Below are 25,359 nucleotides of genomic sequence, written 5' to 3'. Positions count from 1 at the left end.
AGTGGGGAGTTGAGAGAGAGTTTTAAAAGGCAGGAGAGAAAGAGGATTTGGTGCACGTGCAATCAGCTTTACTCACGCGCTGTGAACCGATGCATTCGAAACAAGTCCACGATATCTAGATTTCGTGAACAATATTGGTCGAGCATCATGCTAAACGACTACTAACCACGTTGAAGCCCCAAAGCCAGTCGCTGTATACATTCTCTTGCCAAAAGCCCAGGTATATCGACTTCCCACTGCTTATGGTACCTCTATAGGCTATTGAAATCGAAATACGATGTCAAAGTTGACGTAGTGGAGATTAGTCTACCTTTTGGCTTTTGGCTGACTAGAAACTCGGTAGCTGGAGTACTCCTTACAATGGTGTTAATTGAGCAAGATAGAAACCGGACCGCATCCATTTGCACTTAACGGATTTCTGAGACTCTAGATAAAATGTCGAGGTTCATACATTGAGACCGGCTAGCTGGGGTACCTCTCGCAGTGGCAAGCGAGCAAGAGCAGAGCCTAAGGAGTGTGAGATCCGTGTGCCCAGCTTTACGGCCTACTACTTTCTGGTCGCTCGCCGTCTTCTCGGTGAACCCACGCTTTCGCAGCAGGTGTAGTAATGATCCCATCCCACCCATCCCTTGGCCTAAGTCGTCTCACAGGATGGTCCGCTGGCCACTCATGCCCAATCGCCGCCAACCATTCCCGACTCGTCGCGTCAAGCTTCGCAAGCCTCACCACCTCCATGATTATTTCCTCCGCATCCGCCCCTGGCAACCGACGCATATACACCTCAAGAAGCGACGTACAGCCACAGACTGTGTGGAAACTTCGCTTACCATCCACCTCCAGGAAGTCGGTCAAGCAGCAATTCATCTCCCACGAGTCCGACCTCCAAGCCCCCTGCGCAGCTATGAAATCCACCGAATCTCTCCGGCGGTGCCACCTGACGCACGCATCCGAGAGGAAAGCATCGTGCGAGCAGGCAAACTCCTCTCTCCGGTGCCACGTCAGCGAACCATCTTGTCTCGCTGCAACTAACTTGCTGATAAAGTTTGCGATCACCGGATCGCGAACGTCCAGGTGCGGGCAAATCGTCTCTCTAGATGTCTCTAGCTCTCTCTGCAACTCGGATATCTGAACGGCGGCCTTCCTCGATACAGTCATAATCGAGAACGCAGATCGAACGGACACGTAACCTTCTGAATTGATGCGACGAGAGCCTGGACCGTTGATATGCGGCCGCCTTAGCAATCCCCACGGCCAATGTGGGACTTGGTGACTAGTATCGCTGCACTTGAAGTCCACGGAGCCGTTGTGCATCTTTGCCGTTATTTCCGCAAGCGTAAAGCTATGGTGCGCGCATAGCCTAAGTCGGTCTCGTGTGCCAGCACATCCTCGTGTTGGGGGAGGTAGCGCCCGTTCGGAGGCAGAGAAGAACGAGTCGGCGTGGCGTGTTTGGCATTCACTGCACCAGATGCGGATACCGGGGCGGGCGTTCGGTGGCGGAGTGTCTGTTATTGAAGTAGGAAGATGAGCCATTTCTAGCAGTGCGATTTCCGGGTCAAATTCATTGAGGGGGAAGACCCCGGGAGAGGGCGTAAAGATGTCAAAGGCTTTCTGGCATGTTTGATGGAGTAGGAGCTTAGAAATGGGTGAAATGTGGGTGCCGATCATGACTAGAAGCTCGTCGGGGAGTCGAAGGAGTGGGGCTTTGGCGTTGTGGAGTGCGGCTTCTTGTCGCTTGGAGCAGCGTGATGGCTTTGGTATAAGTTGAGGTAGACTTGGGTTTGGAGGGCATGCTGATTGTTTCTTTAGGGTGCCCAGGCTGACGATGTCGGGTAAACCGGCGTTTGATTCTCCTTGTTCCAGGTATGTGTCTGGCCTTGCAAGGCGAAGGCAAGGGCGGCGAACCTTTGCTGAGATTCGTTTCAAGAAGTTGGATCTTGTCTTTCCCTGAGCATCGAGAAAATCCTGTTGCTATGGAATTAGTGTAAAGACTAATAAGCGACACCCATAGCTAAAGCGAGCGTATGGTACTAAATCAAATGACTGGGTACACGGATACACCACTGACCAAGTGCTACTTTGGAAGCTAGACACCGCTTTGATGAGCGGCCCCGTTACTGGGAAGCTGCCTAGCCCAAATGTAGCTCAGGTTTCGCTGCATGAGGCTTCACATTGCACCTGACTTCATGAAACCCCCTGGGGGCACCCCAATTGCTGGCAAAGATGTGTGCATAGACTTTTGCATGTGGTCTGTGACTGTATAATGATAGGGAATCATAGGTCAACGTACCATTTCGCTAGACGTGGCGCCTATAAGTTGTCTTCAAGCAAGAACAGGAGACTGGTTGAATCTACCGCTGAGAGCAGTGCTGATACAGTAAGTTTGCAAACCAACACGATGAGGAAAGAGACTGCTCACCAGAAAATTGGGCGTATCAGCTAACAGATGAGTCTTGAAGAGAGTAAGAGTGCAAAGTCTGGGAGCGAATTTCGACGTGGGAAATGGTCAGGATGTATGCCTTGGCCGAACCGTGGACCGTGATGGAGAAAGCCGTGGTTCGAGCGTTGAAATCGGGATTAGCCAGTAGGACATTATTGGCTGCCAGTATTGCAACAGTGGCAAATTCGTCTGATCGTTCTTTGGTGACTATGTCGAGAAAGCTCTCGACTGTCGACCGTTGACCAATGGTCTTCCTCAGGTTGCTGATCACCGTTGGATGCGTGAGAGACTCCGTGAGATGGAGGCTCTGCGGGCTGAGCAGGATGGTCGGTCGGCACTCCGGTATTCTATGAAGGTGAGAAATCTCTCACTTCTGACGGGTATTCTATACGACTGCTGTTGACCGTGAGGCTTTTCGATCTCGACCGGTGCGAATTTGAACACTGCCTCTCGTCAGGGCGCCAGAATGCAGCGAGCTTAGGTGGGAGTTGATTGTAGTGTGTATTGGCGTATGAGATGACAAGATAAGGATCCAGCAGCGCACGGACCTGTGGCTGACTAAGCAGCCAACAACTTAAGTTATAGTTATCGCCAGAACATCTAGCCCGGAATAGAGACTGCATCCCATACGGTATATCAAGAAAGAACTTGAACCCACTGATTTGCTCTTGGTAATTCCTGAGGCGAGAAGCCCTACGCTGCTAGCATTATTCCATGAGTGATACACGTCCGTACCGCTCCCTCCTACAGTTTGATAATCATGGACTGGAAAGCTTCAGTATTCCACCACTACTCTAATTCAGTCTAGTCTCACATCCAGCAGACTTGCCACGCCTCTGCCGAAAACGGGAAGGGAGCAATCCTATGAGTAAGATGGGAACCTGAATCCATCCATAATCCATTTGGCATCAATGGATTTCTGAGACTCGGAACGCGATGTTAAGGTTCATGCATTGAAAATCTGGTTACATTTTGACTACCCCAATACCTGCTAGCTAGGGTACCTCTTGCAATAGCGTCGCACGAGCAAGAGCAGAGCCCGAGCACTGTGATATTGATGTTCTCCATGTTAAGACCCCTATACCAGTGGCTCTAATCGCTCGCAGCTCCTAGGAAGTCCGAGCCCAGCGGACTTGCCACGGCTCTGCTGAAAACGGGAAGGGGGCAATTCCATCCACTCCGCTCCGTGGTCTTTCCGTAAGACCCCCGGGGCCGTACCCAATCGTCTCCAACCAATCCTGATCCATGCTCGTACGCGTCCACTCCCTACAAACTTCCATGATGACCTCCTCAACATCCGCGCCCGGCAGGCGACGCAAAAACACCTTGAGGTTACAAGGGCAGCCCCACTGGGTAGTCCATTCGGCTTCGCCCCCACCATGCAGCAATATCGCAAGTTGTTTGCGGCAGTCCATTTCCCACCAGTCCGAGATCCATGCGCCTTGAGATACCAAGAAGTCGCTTTCGTCTTCCGATACGTGCCATTGACTGCATGCCGCAATCTCAGCGTAGCCGCCATGGACACAAGGGGTTTCTTCAGAACGATACCATTTGAGGTGGTCTGCATGTCTTGCGTGAATGAGCTTGCTGACAAGGTTGAAGATAACGGGGTCGTAAAGGCTCAAGTGCACACAAACTGGCTCGGTGGATGTTTTCAATGCCGTCTTCAGGTCGTGGTCGGAGATGGCGTCGCCCTTAGGAAGGGTGATGATCGAGATGTAAGACGTGATCTTGGCCTTTTGACCATCGAGTGTGAGGGTTGGGCGCCAATGATCTGGCCAGTGTGTGAAGCAATGGCTAGCGTCTTCGCACCGGATCGGACCAACAACTTCACCATACCTGGACTCCGAGATCTCGGAGAAAGTACACCATTGGTGTTCGCAAATCCTGACCGCTTCGTCCATTTTTACGCAGCAGCGTTCGAAGGGCGGACGTGTTCTTTGCGAGGCGAAGAAGAGGTTGAATGCGTGCCGCCTCTCGCACACGCTGCACCAAATACGGGCACTCTGTGTGTTTTCCAGCCACAAACTCTCTGGGTCGAAATCGTTGAGAGGGAAGGTTCCAGGGAGTAACGTGAAAACATCCATCATTCTTTGGCACGTTTGGTGCATCGCCATGTTGGCAACGGGAGACAGGTAGACAGAGATCATCAGGAGGAGCTCATAAGGTAGTTGATGAATAGGAACTTGGGTGGCGTTGTGGATAGCGGCCGCCTGTTGTTTGTGATTCAGGGTTGATTTTATGTCTCGATGAACGACAGTAGTTCGTACTTGACTGCAAGCCTGTTGACCGTTTGGGTCCCTAGGCATGGTTATGCTAGAAGATGTGGCGTTTCTTTGCTCAGAGGCCTCTTGTCCGCGGCACGCTTCGGAATGCGTCTCATGAGGAGCGACACCAGTTGGCATTAGCTGGGAGACCTGTTGCGCGTTGGTCTCTCCAGACCTGGTTATGCTGAAAGAGCGGAATATTCCTTGCTCCGAGGCTTCCCAATTGTCATACGATTCGACCTAGGAGGACTGTCTTGCAATGCGCGAGGGGGCGTCAGATGGGAGTTGTAAATTCGGTCGGTTGCCTGACTCCTCGGGCGGAATTATGCGAAATGAATGGACAGTTGTCGGCATTAAGGTTTGTCGCTCACAGTGAGATTCTTGCCTTATGAGACGCAGAAGGAGGCGATAGGCGCTTTTGAGAGCAACTTGCAGGAAGTTTGAAACACGTCCTTCAGTGTCGGAAGTCTCCTGTAGATCTACAATTAGCGACAAAGGCGAAGAAAATTCAAAGCGTGTATTCGACATGTCAAATCGTTGACGAAACAAGGCCAACGTACCGTTGCAGTAGACATAGTTACAGCAAACTTGAGACGCGGAGCAGCTGTTTTCCAATAAAACCTTTGTAGCGACTAGGAATACTGTGCAGTTGCTAAGGCTGAGAGATGAGCGAGTTGATGTGGAGATCGTTCGCCGATGTATGAATTTTGAGACTTGAGGACGCTGGCGGTGGTGGGACGATTCCATGGTTCAGATATTTGGGCCCACGTAAAGAAGACGTGAGCCGGGCAGATGGACCAATGAACGCAAAGTTGTAAATCGCGTGACCAAGCTTGGCGCTGGTAGGCGTGCCGCGGCACGAAGTGTATACTGTTCAAGTGTATACTGTTCAAGGTAGCATCTACTTCTGTGCGCCTGGAGTCTTTAGAAGGTGATACTAGGTTGAAAGTCGATGCAATGAGCGGCGACCTAGACAATGGCAATGGAATCATAGATAAATGTCACGTGATTCAAGTTGAAGAGGAACCCCGGACTGAGCGAGCAAAGGTAAGGTTGAGGTTTCCAAGATCGGACCTTGGCAGATGAAGAGATAGCGGGTTACAAGCGTCTCGATCCATGGATCGCTGTCCATCCGGCATACGGAGCAATTGGCATTTCTTTGTGGAGAAGTATGAATCCGGACTCATTGAACGGGCGGTAAACTCTAGAGAGATTGGTGGAACCGGAAGTGCATTTTGAGGCGTTTGGCAGCGGCAGCGGGATGAATATCAGAGGCTGCAGAAAGGCTTTGTTGACGGTGTCGCGGCAGTCGAGTCCAACGAAGCAGCAGATTGCGAAAGTAATTTGACTGATGACTTCTGTAGAATCTAAAGCTAGTTGGATTTGTGGCGTAGATATCAAGTCAGCAGCCGAACTCGAAATTGAAACCGTTTTTAGTTCTGCAGCGGCGAAGTCAGGCTTGGAGGCATGCTAAGAGTTGGTTCCAATTGATTTGTGAACTTCAAAAGAAAGATGATCGATAGCTTAGTGGCAGTTGAGTCCAATTGAGCAGGAAATTGGACGTTTAGAATCATTTGACTCGTGGGCTGGGGGCAACGGGGTCCGATTGAACGGCAGGATCGAGTTGAGCATCGGATTGAAAATCAGCATCAGACTCAGATTGAGCGGCAGGATGAAATTGAGCAGCAGGGACGAGTTGAGCGGCGGGACCGAGTTGAGCAGCGAGATGCACTTGAGCGGCCAATCGAGTTGGAGTTGGGCAGCAGGATTGAGTTGAGCAACGGGACCAAACTGAACAGCGGGACGAATTTGAGTGGCAGATCGAGTTGGAGTTGAGCAGCGGGATTGAGTTGAGCAGCGGGATTGAGTTGAGCAGCGGGATTGAGTTGAGCAGCGGGACGAATTTGAGCGGCGAATCAGTTGGAGTTGAGCAGCAGGATTGAGTTGACCAACGGGATCAAACTGAGCAGCGGGTTGAACTTGAGCGGCCGATCGAGTTGGAGTTGAGCAGAGGGATCGATTTGGGCAGCGGACTCAACTTAGGCAGTGGGGTGAGGGGATGAGGCCGAGCAGGCGAGTTTGAGAAGACGGATCGGCGTTCGCAATATTTGATCAGGACCCCTGGACTTGTTCGGAACTGCATTGAGCCGCACGCTGAGTAAAGTAAGGAGCAGCGGATGTTTGAATTTTGAGGTCGCAACATCGTCTATATTCGACTCGTGATAGCCTCTTGACGGACTGTTCTGGGATTGCACAAGTGGCTGCTAACCAAAAGTCAGCATCTAAATTCCAGCCGCATGATGAATGAGAGGAACTTACAATGCTAGTGGTAGCGTGAGCATCAACGCCTTTTTCTTGATTGTTGAGCATAGCAACTTGGAAAACAGGAAGTGATTCGCGATCGTTCCGAATTTCGACAATAGTTGCAGAGGTGATGTGATTTGCAGTCGTTCCGAACGTCAACAATGGTAATAAACTCGAACAGTTTCGCCGCGCTCGGATTGGGAGAATGGTGAATCGAGCTGACATCGTGAAAGTTTGAATTTGACTTCTTGGATCTGTCTTAGCTTGGCCGGTATGTGGATGTAACCGGTTAATAGACCCCCGCACTCGCCCATTGATTGACTTTCAATGAGCTTCGATGAAGTGCAGATCCGTTCGCAGGGGGAAGAGGCGGAATCTACGTCAATGACGGTCCATGGCCCTCTCCGGATTGTGAGACCCTACCGATGTCACCGCGGTTTGCTCTTGGGCTCAAGCAATCCTACATCATGTCTGTTCTGCTAGAAGGTGTGCCTCGTCCAGAGCTTTCAATGCGACGAGGTATCCGACGTGCGGCTGTTGCAACAGGTCCCAGATTGCTGCCGAGAGCCTGTTCTGTCGTCGACGCTGTGATGCCTTCCTGCGGTCTTTCTGAGCCTTCATGCAGACTTTCCGACCGCGGGGTGGCCTTAGTGGAGTCCTCCCGATTGCCTCCCGGGTGCCGGGCCGGTGGGGGACCCTCTCCAAGGACCGCCGACGCTGTGCCTTCCCGCAGACTACTTAGTCCTTCATGCGGTCTTCCTGAGCTTTTCGCGGACTTTGAAGTCTGCTTACGGCCTTTTGACACTGGCTGAAGTGTCCTGACTTAGTGTCTGTGCTGTCAAAACGTATCTATACATAAGTATGAGAGAAGGTCCTGTGGTGCCCCGGATCGGTAAACGTGTTGTCAAAACGCTTCTCTACCCGGAATCGAAGCAACACCCTGTGGTAGCTCAACTTGGTAAATGTGTTGTCAAAACATGCCTCAATATCGACGTGAATCATACGCTTTTCGACACGACATCTAGTCCTGATTTTTGCGCCTCCTTGAGGCGCCCCTTCTACTGTCAAACGCATGTACGCATGATGACAAGAGCGCGCGTGAACATGATGCTAAAGACACGTAGTCAAATCACTGCTCAGCAATCTCACATCGCCTCTTGATTTTTCTCAGCCCATGGGGCCCCCCTGCCGTTGCTGAACACCTGTAATGACTAGACTAAGGAATCGCGTCTCGATCATGGCGTAGGATACCTAACATCTGTTTCTGAGTTTCTGATCTGTGGGGTTCTCCTACCATCGTCCGACATGCGGAAATATAATACCAGGGGAAGGCTCATTGATAGTATAGGAAATACTATGCTACCCCTGATTGTCTAAAACCTATCGGAGCTCCCTTTCTATCGCTAAACGTATTTTACATAAGCTACACCCATGCAGACGTTTCGTCGTGTCTTGGCCTTTCGGTATAGTAGGGCGCTCCTGGCGGCGGTGAATGGGTATACGTAAGAGGGTTGGAGAGCGGGTCTAACTTAGCAAAATGCTTGCTGAGTTGTATAGGAAGTTAGGATAACATATTGAAGCACTCTAGACGGTGGCAAGTAAACGTACGCATGAGAGGTTAACACGAAAGGTCTGATGTGACAGAACGCTCCGGGACGGGTACGCGGTTGCGACCAGATTGAGGTGCCCCTGGCAGTGGGGCATGGGGGCTGTCTAAATATCTAGATCAGCATGATGTTTCGATGTGATGAAATGAAATCACATTTGTTGGTGCGGTAGAGCGCCGAGACGCTTCGGACGGAGTCGTGTGTGAGGTAGAGCTAAGAACTACTAGCATACGTTAATTTTAGAGTGTGGAGAGATTGCCATAGCCTTTGTCGAAATCATAGGTATTGGAGACGGCTCTAATTGGCTCCTATAGTCAGCTACAAGCTGCTCCAATATGAACATAAAATGCCGACTTACAATTTGAGTATCAAACCAGGCTGAGCATATCAGACTATCTTTCAGCCGGCTTTCGCTTTACATTTAGTGCCTCCTAACACACCCCTTGAGATCATGAAATTGCCGAAGAAATCCTTTGATATTGTACAGCCCATCAAATGCGTATGCTACATGCAAATATACATCTTTCCACAGCATTCCTTCCAAGCTTCCAACCTATGCCAACGGCTCATCCAGCCTCGCGCCTCCAAACGGCATCACAACCGGCGCCTTCTTAACACCCGGCGGCGGCGCCTCCTCAAGCCGCCCTAGCCCCACCTCTACAGCCTCCCTCGGCGCCCTTGCAAGATGAAGCATAATCCGCGCATCCGGAGTGATATTTGCGCCACTCGAACTCACCCAGATCTTCTTCCCGCCCTCCGTCTCCGTATCCAGGAACGCGACACCGCTGTTCGCACTGAAGCTGCCACCTCCCTTAACCGAGTCGCTCTCCGAGTCGTCGGCGGCAATACCCGCCACACCTAGGATCGCGCGGCCGCGGCCACCGGTACTCGTCCTAGCGGGGATGAGCACGCGCGCTGGTGTGGGCTGCTTGTACTGCTGCGGGCCGAGCAGGGGGTGGTTGTACATGTAGGTATTCGAGCGGAGGTAGGACAGGCCGGCGGAGGGGTGGGTGGTCAGCGGCGTGGTGTCGTGGCTGACGGTGAACTGGTCCATGGAGGGCCCTAAGGACTGGCTGTATGGCTCAACCTGGACCGGGGGCAGATCGAGGAACGGAATGACGATTTGCTGCACTAGCTCAGACGTGATGGTGACCTCTTGGAGCTCTTGCCGGAAGAGGCGGTAGTGCACTTTCAGGTCGTCGGCGGAGACCTCGTCGGAGATGAGGGAAATGTCCCGGCCGTGGCGCTGCGCTTCATCGCGCCGGGCTTTGACGACTTTGAGGCGGATGTATTCGGCCAGGTGGGCGCGGAACTCGTCTTTGCGCTTTGAGAGCTTGTGCGTAATGTACTTTTGGAACTTTTTGGCATCCAGGGAGGCGAGCCAAGGGCCTTTGTACTTCCATCTCTTCACCATGTGTTCATCGTCAGGGTCTGTGGAGTCGATTGATCGCTCAAAGGCGCCCTTCTGTCCATTGGTCATTTTCGACGGATCCCTCTCTCTCTTTCCGCCGTAAGACAGCGCTATGCCCATCTCCGTCCATTTTTGCAGCGTTTGAACATGATCTTGCGCGGAGTCGAAGTCGGTTATGTGCTCGATGGTGTCGTTGCTCAGAAGGCGTAGGACGGGCCGGGAGGTTCGTGTTGTCGATTTGAGTGGAAGGGGCCTTTTCAGCCCCCAATCACCTCGACCTAGCGATGATGCGGGAGTGGCGATGGCTTGACGGGTAGGGTATGGGATTGTGGCCGTTTTGGAGGACTTCAGCGTGCCGGAGACAGCGATGTCCATGCTCGGTGTAGGGAGTGCATTGGGGACGGCGAAGAGTCGCGAGGATCGGAGGAGTTGTGCAGTCGGCGAGAGCTGCCGCCGCATTCGAATTGACATGATGGCGGGTTGGGGTTCACGACAGCCGCCGTGTCAGCAGCCGACGTGACGATGATGCTGCAATGCCGGTAGAGATTGTTGTCGTTTGTTGAAGATTCGTGATCGTGCGGCGACAAATTGCGCCGATCCGGCTTGGCATCAGCACGTGATATCAAAACTGCTTGCCTAAGTATGCGGGGAAAAAGAAGGCTTGCGAAGTCACAAGAGTTTGCGTCGTAATGAAAGAAGCTTTATTGATACATGAGGTATTTCCTAGTACCCCAATCTCCATGTCCCATGCCTCCCCAGAAAAACTTCCCTTTCTCCCTACCCATTCCAGAGTCAAAGCATGAATAAGCAGTCAGCCCTGTGAGCCTCTTTCTTTCGCTTTTGGTGAATACCCATACGCCGAGAAAGATATGTTGCATCGAGATGGTCGTGAGACCCGCTAGGAGCTAGACGTTCATGGTCTGTCCTACTTTAGTAGAGGATACTGTTGGTGAATCCGGCCTGGTTCTGAATGCTGCATTGATGAAGAGTTGTTGGCGATTGCGACCCACAATTGACAGATCAGTCATCCCAGTCGTTGTCTTCTTCATCGTCATCTGCATCTTTGGTCTTCTTGGCATCAGATTTGGGGATATGCCCTTCTATTGCCATGTGAGCGGAGCTGGCGGTTGTCTCAGCGGAGGGTGCGGATGGCGTCTTGACATTCGTCCTCTCCTCAATCTTGGCCTTGATGAGTTCCGTCCTGGGCATGCTGTCTTTATCTCCGCGCTCCTGGGAAAGCTCTGCCAGCGCTTCATCTGCCAGAGCCCAGGCTGCCGCAATATCTTCCCCGTCCTCGTCCTTGAGCTCGCCTTGGACTTTGTTCTTTGACTTCAGCCGAAGGGGGAGAGCGAATTCCAGAGCCTCGGTGTTTTCTACCAGAATCTCGATCTCCTGCCCACCGCCTGTCCGCCGCATCCACGCCGGTTCCTCGTTGAGCTGGACCTTGACGTAGAGAGCACGCCGCGCACAGTCGTCCGAGCACCAGACCTCCAGCATTTTCTTCGGCACGATTTGTACACCACGATCTCTGGAGTCGACAAAATGCAGCTTGCTGGCAGAGGGCACTTTCTTTCGGGGGCGTGGACATAGAGCGTAGCCACAGAGGTCGGCGCAGTTTCGCTCCTCGATTAGTGCATCGTAGTCATTGGGCTGGAACGGCATGACGAGGGTCTTGAATTTATGCGCATCGCTGGGACTGGGGCGCGCGGGATCTGCTTTTGAGTCGGGCGGGAACTCGAGGAGCTCTAGGGTAGCATTTAGTATCTCTTGCTCGACGTTCTTTTGGTCCTGGATGATATTTGCGTGCTGTAGCGCCACCTGCAGATGCTGCTCGTTCACCGGCGGCTTGCGCGCGTCCACCGCGTCCGCCGGCACCGCAGAGCTCTTCAAGATCGACTTCGGGCCCATGGCAGCTGCAAGTGAACGAGCGAGAGCGCGGTGCCGTGATGGTGGAGAGAGCAGGTGAGGCGCCAGACGGAGGTTTCCACGACGAGGCGGCTCGGTCCCCTCCCACCCCGCTAAACTGCAAGTCGTTGTTTCGCCCAAGCGTTGATGACGAGGACCTTTCACCGACCCCCCCCATCCGCCCGCCACGTCTGCTCCTCTCATGTTCTAGTTTGCATAGCGATTGTTTGCAATAGGTACTGTCCGCCCGTCTTCCTGCCGCCCTCCCCGCGCCGCCGACTGACGCAACCGCGAGCCTCCAGATCCTACGTAATCCACCCACTTTTCGCTCTGCACTGTTTCATTCACCACCGAGGCACCGGCTCCAGCTCCGTTGCCCTGGAGTCGCTGGATTTCGTGGCTAGGGACGCAGGCCGAGCTCTTCTGTCTTCCTAGCCCCCTCTCTCCTCCTCCATTGCCGCCATGCCGCATTTCAAGGTCAAGGCCGTCTATGATTACTCCTCCCCGCACGAGGACGACCTGAGCTTTTCTCAAGGACAGATAATCACCGTCACGGAGCAGGAAGATGAGGAATGGTACATTGGCGAATACACTGATGGTGCTGGGGCAAAACAAGAGGGTCTTTTCCCTAAAAACTTCGTGGAAAAATACGAGCCGGAGCCTCCTCCACGACCCAATAGAGCTTCACGGCACAGGCCGCTAGAGGCGCCCGCAGCTCACACGGAGCCTCCGCCTCCAGAGGTTACCCGGGGGGTTGCGCCGGTTGAGGTGGAAGAGAAAATCGAGGAACCGCCCCCTTCAAAACCACAAGCACCGCGCATTGAGACTCCCGCGGCTGCAAAGTTTCCAGTGTCGCCAACATCGGCCACCTTTGAGACAGGCCCGAAGTCTCCGGCCGTCTCACAGAAACCTCCACCCGCCCCGAAGCCGGCTCCTGCAGCTCCAGCTTCCTCGAAGTCTCCACCGCCGCCTGTTGCTGAGAAGCCAAGCTCGTTCCGGGATCGCATCGCTGCTTTCAATAAAACTGCCGCTCCTCCAATTGCTCCCTTCAAACCGGGCGGAGGTCCGCCAAGCTCTTTTATTAAGAAGCCATTCGTTGCGCCTCCACCGAGTCGAAATGCCTACGTCCCGCCTGTCCGCAATGACCCGCCGCCCATGAAACAATATCGTCGAGAAGAGGACCCTGAGATTGCGAAAGAAATTGCGCATAACCAGGAGGATGCGGAGAAGGCCGGGCTATCAGGCGCCCCGCCTCCAATTCCCACAGAGGGTGAGGATATCCCGAAACCGACTAGCTTGAAGGAGCGTATTGCCTTGCTACAGAAACAGCAGATGGAGCAAGCTCAGCGCGCTGCACAGAAAGAAAAGCCGAGGCGGCCACCCACCAAGAAGCGGACCGAGTCACACGAGAGGAGCGTTCCCGTCGAGGGCGAAGGAGCAGAGCTCGAAAAATTGCACAGCGGTGAAACGGCTGAACGGGGGTCAACAGATATTTCACGAGAGCAAGCTCGTCCTCCCCAACCCAGGAGGTCATCACACGGTATGAAGTCACCAGACATCATACCTCAGAACCGAGAGCTCTTTAGCGATGCTAATGATGCAGACCAATCTGGAGCAGGTGATACTGAGGATGCTGGAGCCACCTCTACGAGCGTCGAGGACGAAGACGAGAAACCGCGACAGCACGCTCCACAAATACCGATCAGGGCTCCGGCCGCACCGGCAGAGGAGCCTGAAGTCTGGGATGAGGAGGGCGTAGCTAACGAAGACGAGGAGGAAGAAGAGGAGGAAGAGGATGCTGAGGATAGACGCAAGCGTGAACTTCGGGAACGTATGGCAAAGATGAGCGGTGGGATGGGCATGGCAGGCATGTTTGGACCTCCTGGAGGTATGCCAATGGCTGGTGGTGGCTCAACGAAGAAGAAGAAGGCTCCGGCTCCTCCACGAAAGTCCACCGATGATACAGACGACCAGCCAGCTTACAGCCCACCGCCACGAATGCCGATGATTCCTGTGCCTGGAATGTCGTTGCCAGGAAAGACCGCAGTGAGATCCCCAGATTCCGAGGACACCGAGATCGCTGTTGGAAAAGAATACGAGGGCTCGCACCCGATCACTGGTGCCCGAGCATCAGATGAGGTCCCAGATGTTGAAGACGTGAAGCCTGTTCTTCAGAGAACCCAGACTGGGGATCGCGGCGCTCCTCCACCGCTACCGCAACGTAAGTTATCAATTCCTCGGCGTCCTATTGGTAGTAAATCCGACAAACCTTGCGGGTCCTATCGTTCTTTGGCTCTCGAAAAATCTATCACGAAGTCATACTCGCAGACACGTGGATTTTCGGAGCTCATCATGACGATATGGATTAGTAGGTTCTTGGGAAGACTGGCTATTGATATGTTTCGGAAATTTCACCTTGAGAATGTATGCTGATTTCAACAGAACGTCCGGTGCCTCACCCTTCTTCAGCAACAGAACGTTCCGCGCCTCCTGTGCCGTTGTCAGCCCGACCTGTCCCTTCCCCCGCGCCGATCCTGTCGGCAAGTCCTGGGTCTGAGTCCGACGATGAGATGCCCAGGAGTGATGCCACTCCTTCAGGTTCTGTGATAAGTCCCCATCTTCCATCGCATCATCAGCCCTCGAAACGAAACTCCTACTTCGCATCAGATGAGATGTCGCAGGATTCATCTTCCACACCCCTACCTGAGAAGAGGGCCAGTCGAATGCCGCCAATTCCGCTGTCTAGCCCGACAATGTCGTCGCCTATACAGTCCCGTCCTCCCCCACCGCCCCCTCCTGGAGCACCGCCATCTCGACAGTCAACATTTGATAACATCACAAGACGGCCTACGGGTGGTGACCGGAGTGAAGGGGAGACGGAGTACGAAGGTGATTATGACACCGACATTGCATCTGGTGCAACTCACAAAGAAGCTCTAAAATCACATGCTAGAGAAGCAAGTTTGGATGACAGTACAACTGCAGATGACACTCCGCCTGCTATCCGACCTCCGTCTCTATCTGGGCCACCGCCTCTCCCTCCAACTGCAGCTCCCCGCGCCGTCCCACCGCCACCTCCAGCACAACACCCACCAAGTCGCAAGTCTCTCGATGCCCCAAGTCGCAAGTCTCTCGACGCTCCAAGAGCAGCGCCGCCACCAATCCCACCACCACGCGATGGTCCGCTGGCCGAGAATGACGAAGATTATGACCCATATAGGTACACCGCGCCACCTTCGAATGCACCGCCCTCGCGGGCCATTCCTCCTCCGCCGCCTCCAGGGATGCCTCCTCCGCCAGCGATACCAGCACCTATGTCTCCGCAACAGGCTAAGGATTCCTCGGACGACGAGCTATACGCAGCTCCACCGCCGCGTAGATCGACTGATAGGGCCCCGCCGCCTCCACCACAAGCACCTCCGCATCAGCCACGGACATTGCCTCATCATGATCGCCCAGTACCTCCTCCTCCTCCCGGGGAGCCAGCGCCATCAAATCGGCATGTACCTCGAAAGTCACTCGACGTACCTCGACCATCGATGCAACAGGGACGCCCTTCAATGGACCAGACCCGTCCATCCGGCGACCACGGCTTCATCGCAAGCGACCTCGACCTCGGCGCCTCCAGCCACTGGTGGACGCAGCCAAACGCGCCACCACCATCCCTCCAAAACCGCAAAGACGTCCTCATCGAGATCGACGAATCGCGCTCTGGCCCCGTCGTCGAAAAAGCCGTCTTCGTGCTCTACATGGACTACTCCCAAACCATCATCACAGCGCGCTTCGACACCCAGAACGTCTCCGACGTCACCCTCGAGCAGCGCCACGACCCGCCCCCTGCCCGCCTCCGTCAGGACCAGCTCGAGGCCGCCCACGACCGCTTCGGCTCCCAAATCGCTGCCAACATCATCAAAATCCAAAACACGACCGTCGGCGACGGCACGCCCCATGCGCTCATTCTCGAGCTGCTGCGCCCGTACCCCACAGCGCTCAAACCAATCGCGACGCGCGCGTACGGCGCACTTGTCTACGCGAACCTGGCGAATGCGAGCACGCTGCAGTACGACGAGATCCGGCCTGGGGATATCGTGACGTTCCGCAATGCGAAGTTCCAGGGGAAGCATGGGCCGATGCACGCGAAGTACGCGAGTGAGGTGGGGAAGCCGGACCATGTGGGGGTCGTGGTGGATTGGGATGGGACGAAGAAGAAGGTGCGGGCGTGGGAGCAGGGCAGGGAGAGCAAGAAGGTGAAGGTGGAGAGCTTTAAGCTGGGGGATTTGCGGAGTGGCGAGTGTAGGGTTTGGAGGGTTATGGGGAAGAGTTGGGTTGGGTGGGCGGGGGAGAATTAGGAGATAGAGTGGCTTTATGAGGTGGTTTGGGCAAGTGTAGTAGTATGATGGAGGTTCATGGGCTGAAAAGGTGCGCGAGCGGGGGAGTAGAGAGAGGCATGGTTGGAAGACTAAGGGCGGAGAACTTGTAGGTATGCGATGCGGAGCGGTTGATGTCTTAAGTGTTTCTAGTCAGCTCATTAGCTTCCCGGTTTGTGTGGTTGGTTTTTTGGTCCCGTGGTGGATAGCATTAGCATTCGTTCAATGTGGTTTCCGTGTTCATGTTGGCTTTCGATTTGGGTATATCACGTGATGTTGATCTGAATGCGGGGAGGGATGGGATACGAGGAGGTGAAACTGATCGCAGACGAGAGGGGGTCAGGTTTGCGTTTCAAAATATGGTAGACTTGGCGCACTTGCTTGCGGCTGGTGGTGAAGTATCGAGGTCGTCTCGTCACATCATGCTGCCATCCTTTCACCTTTCTTTCCATTTTAACATGTCTGAGCTTCTTGCATCTGCCTTTAAAAGATCCTCTACAAAGTATGTACACAGAACACGTCTACCTTTCCAATTCCCTATCTCCTCCCCCCCAATTTCCCTATCCCGCAGTTGTAACGAAGTCCCCGTCTTCCGTGTCCCCCTCCTCGGTGGTTTCTTCCCCATCTCCCCCGAGCTGTCCCACTCCACCGCAGACCTTTCTTGCTATTCTGTTTAGATCGCATTGACCGTGTTCTGGACTTATTGGCGTCCAACGCGGTACCTGCGCTAGGAGTGTGCGTGCTCCTCGCTTTGATCGATCTGGCCTTGAAGCGCGGAGGGGGCCGATCCGGGCACGTATGCTTCGGCGTTTGAATCTGGTCGGTGGCGGCGCGGTCTCGGATACTTTATCAAAGGGTTTCTCGTGTGTTCGGCGATTTTGGGTGTGCATGTCGAGAGAAGTGAATATGTCGCATTATTTTGCTTCCGCTAAAGAAAGCTGTCGAGTTTGGAGTCGGGGAGGTTGGGATGGTAGCGGAGGCTCGAGTTGGCGTCTCCTTTTCGGCCTGCCTTCGTAGTAGGAGCTTCCGCACACCGAGCCTTCGGCGGGGCTTTTCTCGTGTCTCTGGTAGGGGCATAGGGGTGCCAAAGTGGGTTTGTTGACGTCTTCGGCGATCTCGGGTGTGTCTAGAGCAGTGAATATGTAGTTGTTCTTTCATTCCGCCGAAGAGAGCTTGAGAATCTGAAGTCTCGGAGATCGTAGTGGAAAGCCGAGTTTGGCGTCTTTTCCTGGGTCCTCCTTCGTCGTAGGAGCCTCCGCATCGCGGTGGTGTAGGGATCAGGCGGCTAGTATGCTCGGTTGTGGCAGCGAAATGCTACTATGCGGGCTGTCTAGGTCGACGTAGAGTAAGGCACCGTGGTTTCTCTCTCCTTTCGGTGTGATGTCTCATTCGTGTTGGCGGGGGTGGTGTTGTTCCTCTGGCTGGGATGTAGGAGGCGGTGTAATAGGGGCGTCCATCCCTAATGGCCCGTCCGCGGGCCCTGGCAGCGTTGAGAAGAATCATATCTGGTGATAGCGAGGATGGTGTTGAGTTTCTCGCCGCTTTGCCGCCCGCGTCATTGCTCTCATATCCATCTGGCCTTCGTCCACACCCCTGACTTCCAAAACAGGCCTCTCCAGATGCACAAGAGACGAGGCAGCTGTCATGATATTAGCCCGCTGAGTAAAGTGGCCTAGCTCTCATACTAGTGAACGTGGTGTTCAGCCGATCAGGCGGGTGATGAGCTTTCTCGCCGCTTGGCCGCCGAAGTCCTCGCCCTGTCCTCCCTCCCGCCTCCGCTTTTGCCCCTGACTTCCTCAACTGCTCTCTCCGAACCTAGCAAAGAAGACGCGGCCGAGCATGGCCATTCTCTGAACAGTGAAGTGATCTAGCTCTCCAGCTAGTAAACGTAGTGTTGAGTCGCTGCGGCCTTCCAACGCCGCCCTCATCCGAGTCGCCTCGCCAACCGCCCACGACATTTTCTCCTGCCCCCTCGCCACCCACCATCCTTCTCTTTCACTCCACCCTTGACCGATCACCAACCTCATCGATGCACATCAGCGCCTCGGCCTCAGCTGCTCTGACACAAGGCCTGATCAAAGCATATGAGGCCGCGGTGCCCCCGTCTCGCCGCGGACTCGAATGAGGCAGCTGCGGCCTCGAGGCAGGCAGGCACGGCAATCTCACCACCTCATCCACTGTCTCATCATGAGAGCTAGCGAGGGCTTCCTAGCCTTTGCATCGCCGGCTTGAATCTCCTCGCTCTTCTCTCGGACTGATTAGGTGAGTCGGCCGCCGGGGGTGCGTCACCCATCACACAGCCTCTCGCCGACTCCTCAACACCACGTCTTTCGGCTCCAGGCTTGAAGATCTGGATGGAGAACGCTTCTCTGCCTGGCACGAGGAGAGATATCTTGTGTCAAGTAAGATCCTCCTCCTCCTCACAGCCCCTCCTCCCATTCCCTCATCTCGGCCTCGCAGTCGAGCGCATCGCGTCCGACTCTCGGATCATAAAGTGTTCTTCTAACTTTTGAGACATCGTATGCTAACAGCACATCGTTCACAGCGTCCTCTTGTTATCCTTCGTTCGTCACATCTTGTTCCTTGCCTTGGCAATGCCGATTTCCTACCGCGGAGTCTCCATCGAGTATACCGGACCACAGGATCTGGGTACAGCGCCTCAAGGCAACGTTTCGATTGCCGAGTACCAATACACCGTATGGGCGTATGGGGTAATATGTTTACCGTGGGTCCAGATACCTTCCGAAGGGACTCGCCTCATCGCCTGGACCGCATATCACCACATCGGGCTCCTTAACCCGTTGCGGCGTGAGTCACTATCCAGCCAGGTCGAAACTGTAGCATTCGTGCACCGGCCTCTGTTGGGCTTCTAGGATCCTTGGTTCCCGCGTGGTTCTCCGAGGCGATTCTGGGCTTCCTCAACAGTTGAGGGCTCGAGGGTATGCGCGTGATGCGCAGCCGTCAGCAGACCGGTGGAAACACTGGCTTGAAATGGCGGACCTCGAGGCCCTGCAGTATGCCTTGATGGCATTTTATCTTGTTTCCAGGCCTGTAGTCCAATACACGGGCCCAACTTCTCAACGCCGCTGTTATGGGCTCTTATAACCCTGCAGCTATGTTTACAGCTCCGCCTAAAAGATCTCAAGAATGCTGCCTCAAGGTCAATTGTCCTCTTGGCGGAAGTCCTTGAGGCTCCAAGGATGAGGTCCCCAAAGAGGAAAACGTCAGTCTCCAAGTAGGATTCCCAACCATCCAAAGCGTTCAAGTAAGGACGTCCGAGGCCATTCTCCGGATTCTTCTGATGTCGTCCATTCAAGGTCTGCAAATCTGTCCATGTCTTCCCAGTCTTTCAAGTCTCCCAAAGTTCTCAAGTTGCTCAAGTTGCTCAAGTTGCTCAAGTTGCTCAAGTTGCTCAAGTTGCTCAAGTTGCTCAAGTTGCTCAAGTTGCTCAAGTTGCTCAAGTCTCTCGAGATGTTCAAGTCTTCCACGGTGTCCAAGTTGTCCATGGTGTCCAAGTTGTCCACGGTGTCCAAGTTGTCCACGGTGTCCAAGTTGTCCACGGTGTCCAAGTTGTCCACGGTGTCCAAGTTGTCCACATTGTCTATGATCCAAGCTCTTACTTTGCGACGTCATTGTGCTGCATCTTCCTTAACTGTTTGATTCCTCTCAAAAGTTTGGCCCCGCCTCGGATCTCTCACACTCTTTTCTCTATTTCGTCTTCCGACTCTTCCCCGGAGTTTCTCAGCTTGGGGAGAAAGCCTCCAAAGTTTCCTTGGTGAATAGACCTTATGGGTTTTCTTTTTCAGGACCCTCCTCAGTATACGCGATTTTCATTCGTCGATGTTGAACGACTCGTTTCCAACCACGTACCAAATGGCCTTACTCTCTGTTTCATTCTCGTTAGCATCAAGTCCTCGATCTATTTCTGGGAGTCGTGCCCCTCATCCTCTCCGTTGCTTTGGTACCACCTCTATCTAGTAGTCTTGTGTATGAGCTTTGTTCTTGCTTCATGTGGATTGGTTACTGAACCAATGATCCATCTTTCTCGTCAGCGTCAGCCGCTTTGGTCTCGAGCAGTCTCCTCTCCGCTTAGCCTCAGGCTCACCGATGCTCTTTTCTTCGTTTCATGGGCATCAGTCCCTTAGGTTTATATTGACTTTCAGACCTCTCATCCTGAACTCACGTTAAGGTTCGTACTCATAGTTTCCTAGCATTCTTTTAGTCAAAATGTCTTCCATGGAGCGGGCACGTGATCGACGTCGCCAAGAGCTCTTTTCCATTTCCTATGTCCTGTACAGTATATCTGGGCTTATTTCAAAGCTTGTTGATTCGGTCCAGGTATTTTCCTTAGAGTCTTCTCTGGTATTTCCTGGATCTTTCTTGCCGGCTTCGGTATCCCGCTTCGGTATCTCGAGTATGTCTCCATTTCATCGTCTCATTACTGTGGCTCCTGAAAGCAATACCGTGCACTCAAGGCTTCCCTGCTTTGGTGTGGTTTGATTCCTTCCATGCAAAGGCTTTGAAGACACATCTCGTTCGTCACCCCGGTGCCAAAAAATTGCCGTCTCGACTCCGTTTCATTCCTAGAGTCAAGTGGGCAGAGTTGCAGCATGTTCCGACAGTCTCTGGCCAGGTTCAAGCACTTCCTTCAACAGCTTTCAAACGTGTATTCCTGACTCTGAATACTTCGGCTTCGTCGCTACTTCGGGTTTCCTAAGGAAGAAACGGTAGGCTTGACGTCAACTGTCTTCAGCAGCGTCTCTGAAATCCTCGCAATATCGTTTTGAGGTTCACAGAATTTCCTGGAGGTTTCATTCAAATCTCTCTCGTTCTTCTTCTCAGAAGTCGCCTGCGGTCTTTCGGCTTCATTGAAGCGTCTCCATCATTTCATCGCTATGTGTGTAAGCATGAGTGGCTTGGACTCTACATGTCTCGTCGCTCTATCTTGAAGCAGTTGAAGGTGGGGGTCCAAGAGCCAGAAGCATAGTCAGCTACGACGCTTAACTGCTGCTGCATTGACTAACATACATACAAGCAGCGCAGCATATACTCCCCTCGCGCTGCGAGGGTGGTGCACGACACTCGCGTCACTCGGATGGCATACCCCCCGGCGCCCGAAAGGGATGGGATGGTTGTAAGTCCTGATAGTAGTGTTAGCTTCGACATATAACTGCTAGCATAAACTTAGGGGTAAAGGAGGAGCAACACGGAACCCCCTCATATCATGAGGCGGAACACGACACATGCCCTACTCGAATGGCATAACCCCCGGCGCCTGAAAGGGATGGGGATTTGTAAGACCTATGAGTAGCGTTAGCTCCGGAAAATAACCTATAGGATGCAACTAACCTAGGTATAAATAGCGCCGCCTGCTTCTTCCTTTTAAAATTAGGGAGGGAGTTAGGCATAAATAGAATACCCCTAGGATCCTAAAAGGGATACGGCGGTTATAAGACCTAGAAGAAATATTAGCTATAAGGTAAGTGCTAAAATATAACTTATCTAAATATAAGGAGAGGAGTATAAACCCTTCTTATATTAGAGGTAGGAATTAATATATATATAACTAAACAGTAACCTAGAGTAGAAATAGGGTTTAGAAAAAAGGCAAAATAAGGTAAGAAGATTAAAGGTAATTTATAATAGATAGTAAACAAAAATAGAGACGTTTCTATATCCCTAGGCGCTTAACAGGTAAAAAGGGTAAAGGAGAAATAAAAGGAGGTAATTAGTATAAGGGAACAGGGTGTAGCTGTAGATTACCCTAGTATTCTTCTAAGCCTAGCGCTTAAATGCTGTATTTATAAGTGTTAGCACAGGTTCTAGAAAAGATATAAGAGCTCCCTGCTCGGGGATTATATAGTATAAGCTAGCCTTATAGCACGTCCTTAAAGGCTACTGGTACGCTCTAGTAAGCTAGATAACACGCCGCTCCGCCGGCCTTTTGTATTGCACCCTAAAATCCAATTCGCTTAATGTTAACTGTAATGTAGAAAGTGGCGACGAGCTCGATGTATGCGATGAGAGGCCGCCATCGCGGGCCTTCCGGGCCGTGATAGAGATAGATGCGCGAGCGCCGGACCTGAGATAGAGTGCTGTTAGCAGCGCGTATGACCATGGGTCGTGTTTACCGAAGGAATCTAGTTAAAGCTTAAAATGACCTCGTGAGTCTAGCGACCTCCAGACGCCGGCGCAACTCGGGCAGAGCCTAGGGAGTAGATCCGGGATCTATGGTGTGCGATTGGACTCAGAATGGTTTGTGGCGGTAGGAGGTTAGTGGAGAGGAGCGCGTAGAATCGGGGGCGTCGCGGAGGTCTGCTAGGGAGAAGATGGTCCTGGGAGGAGGAGAAAAAGTCAGCGAAGGGCTGCAAATAAGGGTAACACACAGGCGGCTATTTTTAAGGCCAGAATTGAAGTTCGCAGATGTGGAGACTTTGTAGGTCGGCGATTATGCTGGAGAGACCATAAGAGCGAGATCGTAGCATGCGACTAAGAAGAAGCTGGCGCGGCGAGGAGCGGAGTTACGTAGAGACCGCGCATAACGACAAGTTGGTATTACGCCCTACAAAACAGGCCGATAGATGGTGGGCGTCTTGAAGGTGCTGGCGCGGACCTGGAGATCGCGGCCGGCGGGCGAAGAAGAGGTTGGCACTGCGAGGAGCGGAGATGTTCGGTACGAGGTCTCGCACTGTAGACATGGTTAGCCGTCTGATTCAGGGATTCGAGATTGAAGCTCGTGGCCGCTGGTGCTCGCGAGGTCATGAAGGAGGTCGCGACCTGCGTTCAAGAAGAGAGAGTTTGATGCGTCGCAGAGCGGAAATGCCCAAGAAGATGTCGCACTCAGCGAACACGTTGAGAAACCGATACGACGATCTAAGACCGAAGTTCGTCAATGCTCAATCTGAATAGGTTGGCTTTGACGCAGGCGCGGCCATGACAGTTTGTGCTGGGTCTTGCTGCGGGGAAGATGAGATTGCCAGGAGAGGTTTTGGATAGCAGGAACTGTCACAACACAGAGCTATGCATGGCGCAGCTTTGAAGTGTCCGGCGGAAGGTAGAGTGTATTCTGTATGTGAGGAGGTTGGTTGTGAAGCTGGCCTAGCCGTGCGAGCACTTGTTGGGCTCTGTCGCGGAGGATGAGGCTGGCGAGAGCGGCCATGGGCACGAACAACGCTCGCATTATGACGCCGAAGAGGGCGCGAGTCTCGGTTCTGTGAGGAGAGGTGGAGAATGCCGTGTCCAAGAGGTTGGTCGCGAGGCTGGCCTGCTGATGAGAGCTTTTCTGGGTCCATTTGCTGACAAGGAAATCCCACGAGGAGAGGATATGCCCAGCAAGCACTTCTCCACTGCGGTGCAAGATTCTAAGGCCTATGGCGAAAGACAGTCGTGATGCTGGCGTCGCCATGAGCGCATTCGCTGGTGTCTGTTGCGGAGACGCTGACACTGCCAGGAGTGGATTTGACTAAGAAGAGCTCTTACAATACGGTGAGCGAAGGGGTGTAGATCTTAGCTTGGTGTTGAGATGTGGAAGGTTGGGTGATCTGTGAGACCGCAAACAACACCGACCTAGATACGAATGCAGATTTAAGACTTGTGCCGCCTCTGCTAGGAGGACTAGAAAAAGCCTAGGGGTAATCTAGATTGTTGTATACGCCCTCAAAACATACTCAAAGTCATGCGGAAATAGGGGGACCGTGATGCTCTTGTTGCTCTCGTGAGTCAAAGAGAAATAAGTGGATGGCAGCATGGTCAAGGTTGGGTTCATCACTTCGTGGGTATACGAGCATTGTATCCTACAAACAGGCTTTAAAGATCTACAAAAATGGCTTAAAGCTATCAAACACTATTTGCAAAAGCCCTCGGTCGTCTGTCTCTTTCTGCCACTGTCAGCTCAAATCTACAGAACCTGGGCCTCTTTGGCTCCCATCCAAGTCCAACACATAGTGAAGGTTACGCTCGACTCAACAGGGAGAGCTCAAACATTCCAGACTATTGTCATTCATCCTGTGCATCTTCACCCTGCCGATTCGCCGAAGTTTCGCCTGTGAACTATAAAGCCTCTTCCCCGTGCGCCCCCTCGTTTCCTTCTCCAGCAACAAAGCTCATTGACGCGTCACAACCTCTCGCAGCTACAGCAGCTCGCCATCATCACGAAAGCGTCCAAAGGAACCTACAACAACTCTCCTGTGTGCCAGCGTTCGTCCTCACGCCCGCCCACCATCACCCACTTCCGCGCCACCACTGCCGCTGCCTCCACGCCCTCTGCACCACCACCACACCCTCCAACCCTCCCACCCTCCACCGCCACAATGGGTGCTGTTATGTCCGTCCCCGGTCCCACCTCCGCGTCCGAGTGGCAGCTGGAGTGGGAGGAAGCCGCCCGCGAGCGTGGCGGTCGCCGCCCTCCCGTCTACGAGGAGCTGCCCATCTTGCGCGGAATACCGAAGATGATGTTTTTGACATGGCCGGCCAACGAGAGGCGTGCGACGCTGAAGAAGGCCCTGGCGTTGTGGGAGGAGGAGTGCGCTGAGGAGCAACGCAAGAAAGCCGAGCTGGCTGCTCGAGTCTGCGCCGCACTCGCGAAGAGCGACAAGCTGAGCGAGAGGTACGAGAGGGAGAAGCAGAAGAGGACGGAGAGGGAGGTGATGGAGAAGATTGAGGAGCCGAAGTGGAGGAAGGAGGAGGCGGAGAAGAAGGAGAGAGAGGAGAGAGAGAGGCGGGAGAGGGAGCAGAGGGAGGGAGCGGAGCAGGGAGAGGGGGTGAAGAAGGAGGAGGGAGAGGGAGGGAAGAAGAAGGCCAAGAAAGGGAAGAAGGCCAAGAAGAGTGGCAAGTAGAGGGGGTGTTTGGGGTGGATTTCGTGGTTGTTTGCTGGGGCTCTAGGCTCTTTTGGTGCTCTTTCGGCCGCTTCTCTTGGCCCCGATCCGTCAAAAGTCTAATTTCATCTGCTTGTTTCAACTGCATATACGGGTCCTCTGCGTGCCACTACTTGTTACGTGACTCAATCTGCTAAGATGAGTTTCGCGAAGTATTGTTACTTCTTGTAATAAGTTATTTCCTGCTT

The 25,359-nt window shown here is 53.3% G+C and overlaps 8 protein-coding genes across 8 annotated transcripts; 2 read left to right on the top strand and 6 right to left on the bottom strand.

The window, feature by feature from the left end:
* Positions 1–83: 83 nt before the first annotated feature.
* BDZ99DRAFT_574151 (uncharacterized protein) lies at positions 84–2,431 on the bottom strand. The gene is made up of 3 exons (XM_033728353.1): positions 2,417–2,431; positions 2,288–2,366; positions 84–1,962 (listed from the first exon to the last, which is right to left on the bottom strand). Exons 2-3 carry the CDS (start codon positions 2,288–2,290, stop codon positions 538–540), a joined length of 1,428 nt encoding a protein of 475 aa, XP_033572834.1. The 5' UTR covers positions 2,291–2,366; positions 2,417–2,431; the 3' UTR covers positions 84–537.
* A 750-nt stretch (positions 2,432–3,181) lies between these two features.
* On the bottom strand, positions 3,182–5,220 carry BDZ99DRAFT_99953 (uncharacterized protein). Its single transcript, XM_033729099.1, has one exon. It carries the CDS (start codon positions 4,840–4,842, stop codon positions 3,547–3,549), a length of 1,296 nt encoding a protein of 431 aa, XP_033572833.1. The 5' UTR covers positions 4,843–5,220; the 3' UTR covers positions 3,182–3,546.
* A 1,523-nt stretch (positions 5,221–6,743) lies between these two features.
* Positions 6,744–7,233, bottom strand: BDZ99DRAFT_524112 (uncharacterized protein; the record flags this gene model as incomplete). The annotated part of the gene is made up of 2 exons (XM_033725861.1): positions 6,744–6,968; positions 7,024–7,233. 2 exons carry the CDS (start codon positions 7,231–7,233, stop codon positions 6,744–6,746), a joined length of 435 nt encoding a protein of 144 aa, XP_033572832.1.
* A 1,605-nt stretch (positions 7,234–8,838) lies between these two features.
* Positions 8,839–10,550, bottom strand: BDZ99DRAFT_466208 (uncharacterized protein). Its single transcript, XM_033720719.1, has one exon. It carries the CDS (start codon positions 10,495–10,497, stop codon positions 9,169–9,171), a length of 1,329 nt encoding a protein of 442 aa, XP_033572831.1. The 5' UTR covers positions 10,498–10,550; the 3' UTR covers positions 8,839–9,168.
* A 146-nt stretch (positions 10,551–10,696) lies between these two features.
* BDZ99DRAFT_466206 (uncharacterized protein) lies at positions 10,697–11,979 on the bottom strand. The gene has a single exon (XM_033720718.1). The coding sequence runs from the start codon at positions 11,932–11,934 to the stop codon at positions 11,047–11,049; it is 888 nt and encodes a 295-aa protein (XP_033572830.1). The 5' UTR covers positions 11,935–11,979; the 3' UTR covers positions 10,697–11,046.
* Positions 11,980–12,200: 221 nt separating this feature from the next.
* Positions 12,201–16,280, top strand: BDZ99DRAFT_574147 (uncharacterized protein; the record flags this gene model as incomplete). Its single annotated transcript, XM_033728352.1, has 2 exons — positions 12,201–14,152; positions 14,374–16,280. The coding sequence occupies exons 1-2, from the start codon at positions 12,394–12,396 to the stop codon at positions 16,278–16,280; spliced, it is 3,666 nt and encodes a 1,221-aa protein (XP_033572829.1). The 5' UTR covers positions 12,201–12,393.
* Positions 16,281–23,316: 7,036 nt separating this feature from the next.
* BDZ99DRAFT_524107 (uncharacterized protein) lies at positions 23,317–23,703 on the bottom strand (the record flags this gene model as incomplete). Its single annotated transcript, XM_033725860.1, has 1 exon — positions 23,317–23,703. The coding sequence occupies one exon, from the start codon at positions 23,701–23,703 to the stop codon at positions 23,317–23,319; it is 387 nt and encodes a 128-aa protein (XP_033572828.1).
* A 340-nt stretch (positions 23,704–24,043) lies between these two features.
* BDZ99DRAFT_479891 (uncharacterized protein) lies at positions 24,044–25,132 on the top strand (the record flags this gene model as incomplete). Its single annotated transcript, XM_033722290.1, has 3 exons — positions 24,044–24,069; positions 24,132–24,183; positions 24,356–25,132. 3 exons carry the CDS (start codon positions 24,044–24,046, stop codon positions 25,130–25,132), a joined length of 855 nt encoding a protein of 284 aa, XP_033572827.1.
* Between the last annotated feature and the right edge of the window lie 227 nt (positions 25,133–25,359).

The sequence above is a fragment of the Mytilinidion resinicola genome (assembly GCF_010093595.1).
Source record: "Mytilinidion resinicola strain CBS 304.34 unplaced genomic scaffold BDZ99scaffold_17, whole genome shotgun sequence".
Classification (NCBI taxonomy): Eukaryota; Fungi; Ascomycota; class Dothideomycetes; order Mytilinidiales; family Mytilinidiaceae; genus Mytilinidion; species Mytilinidion resinicola.
The sequence above is the reverse complement of the archived record's forward strand: the minus strand, read 5'-3'. Positions and strand labels throughout refer to the sequence as shown.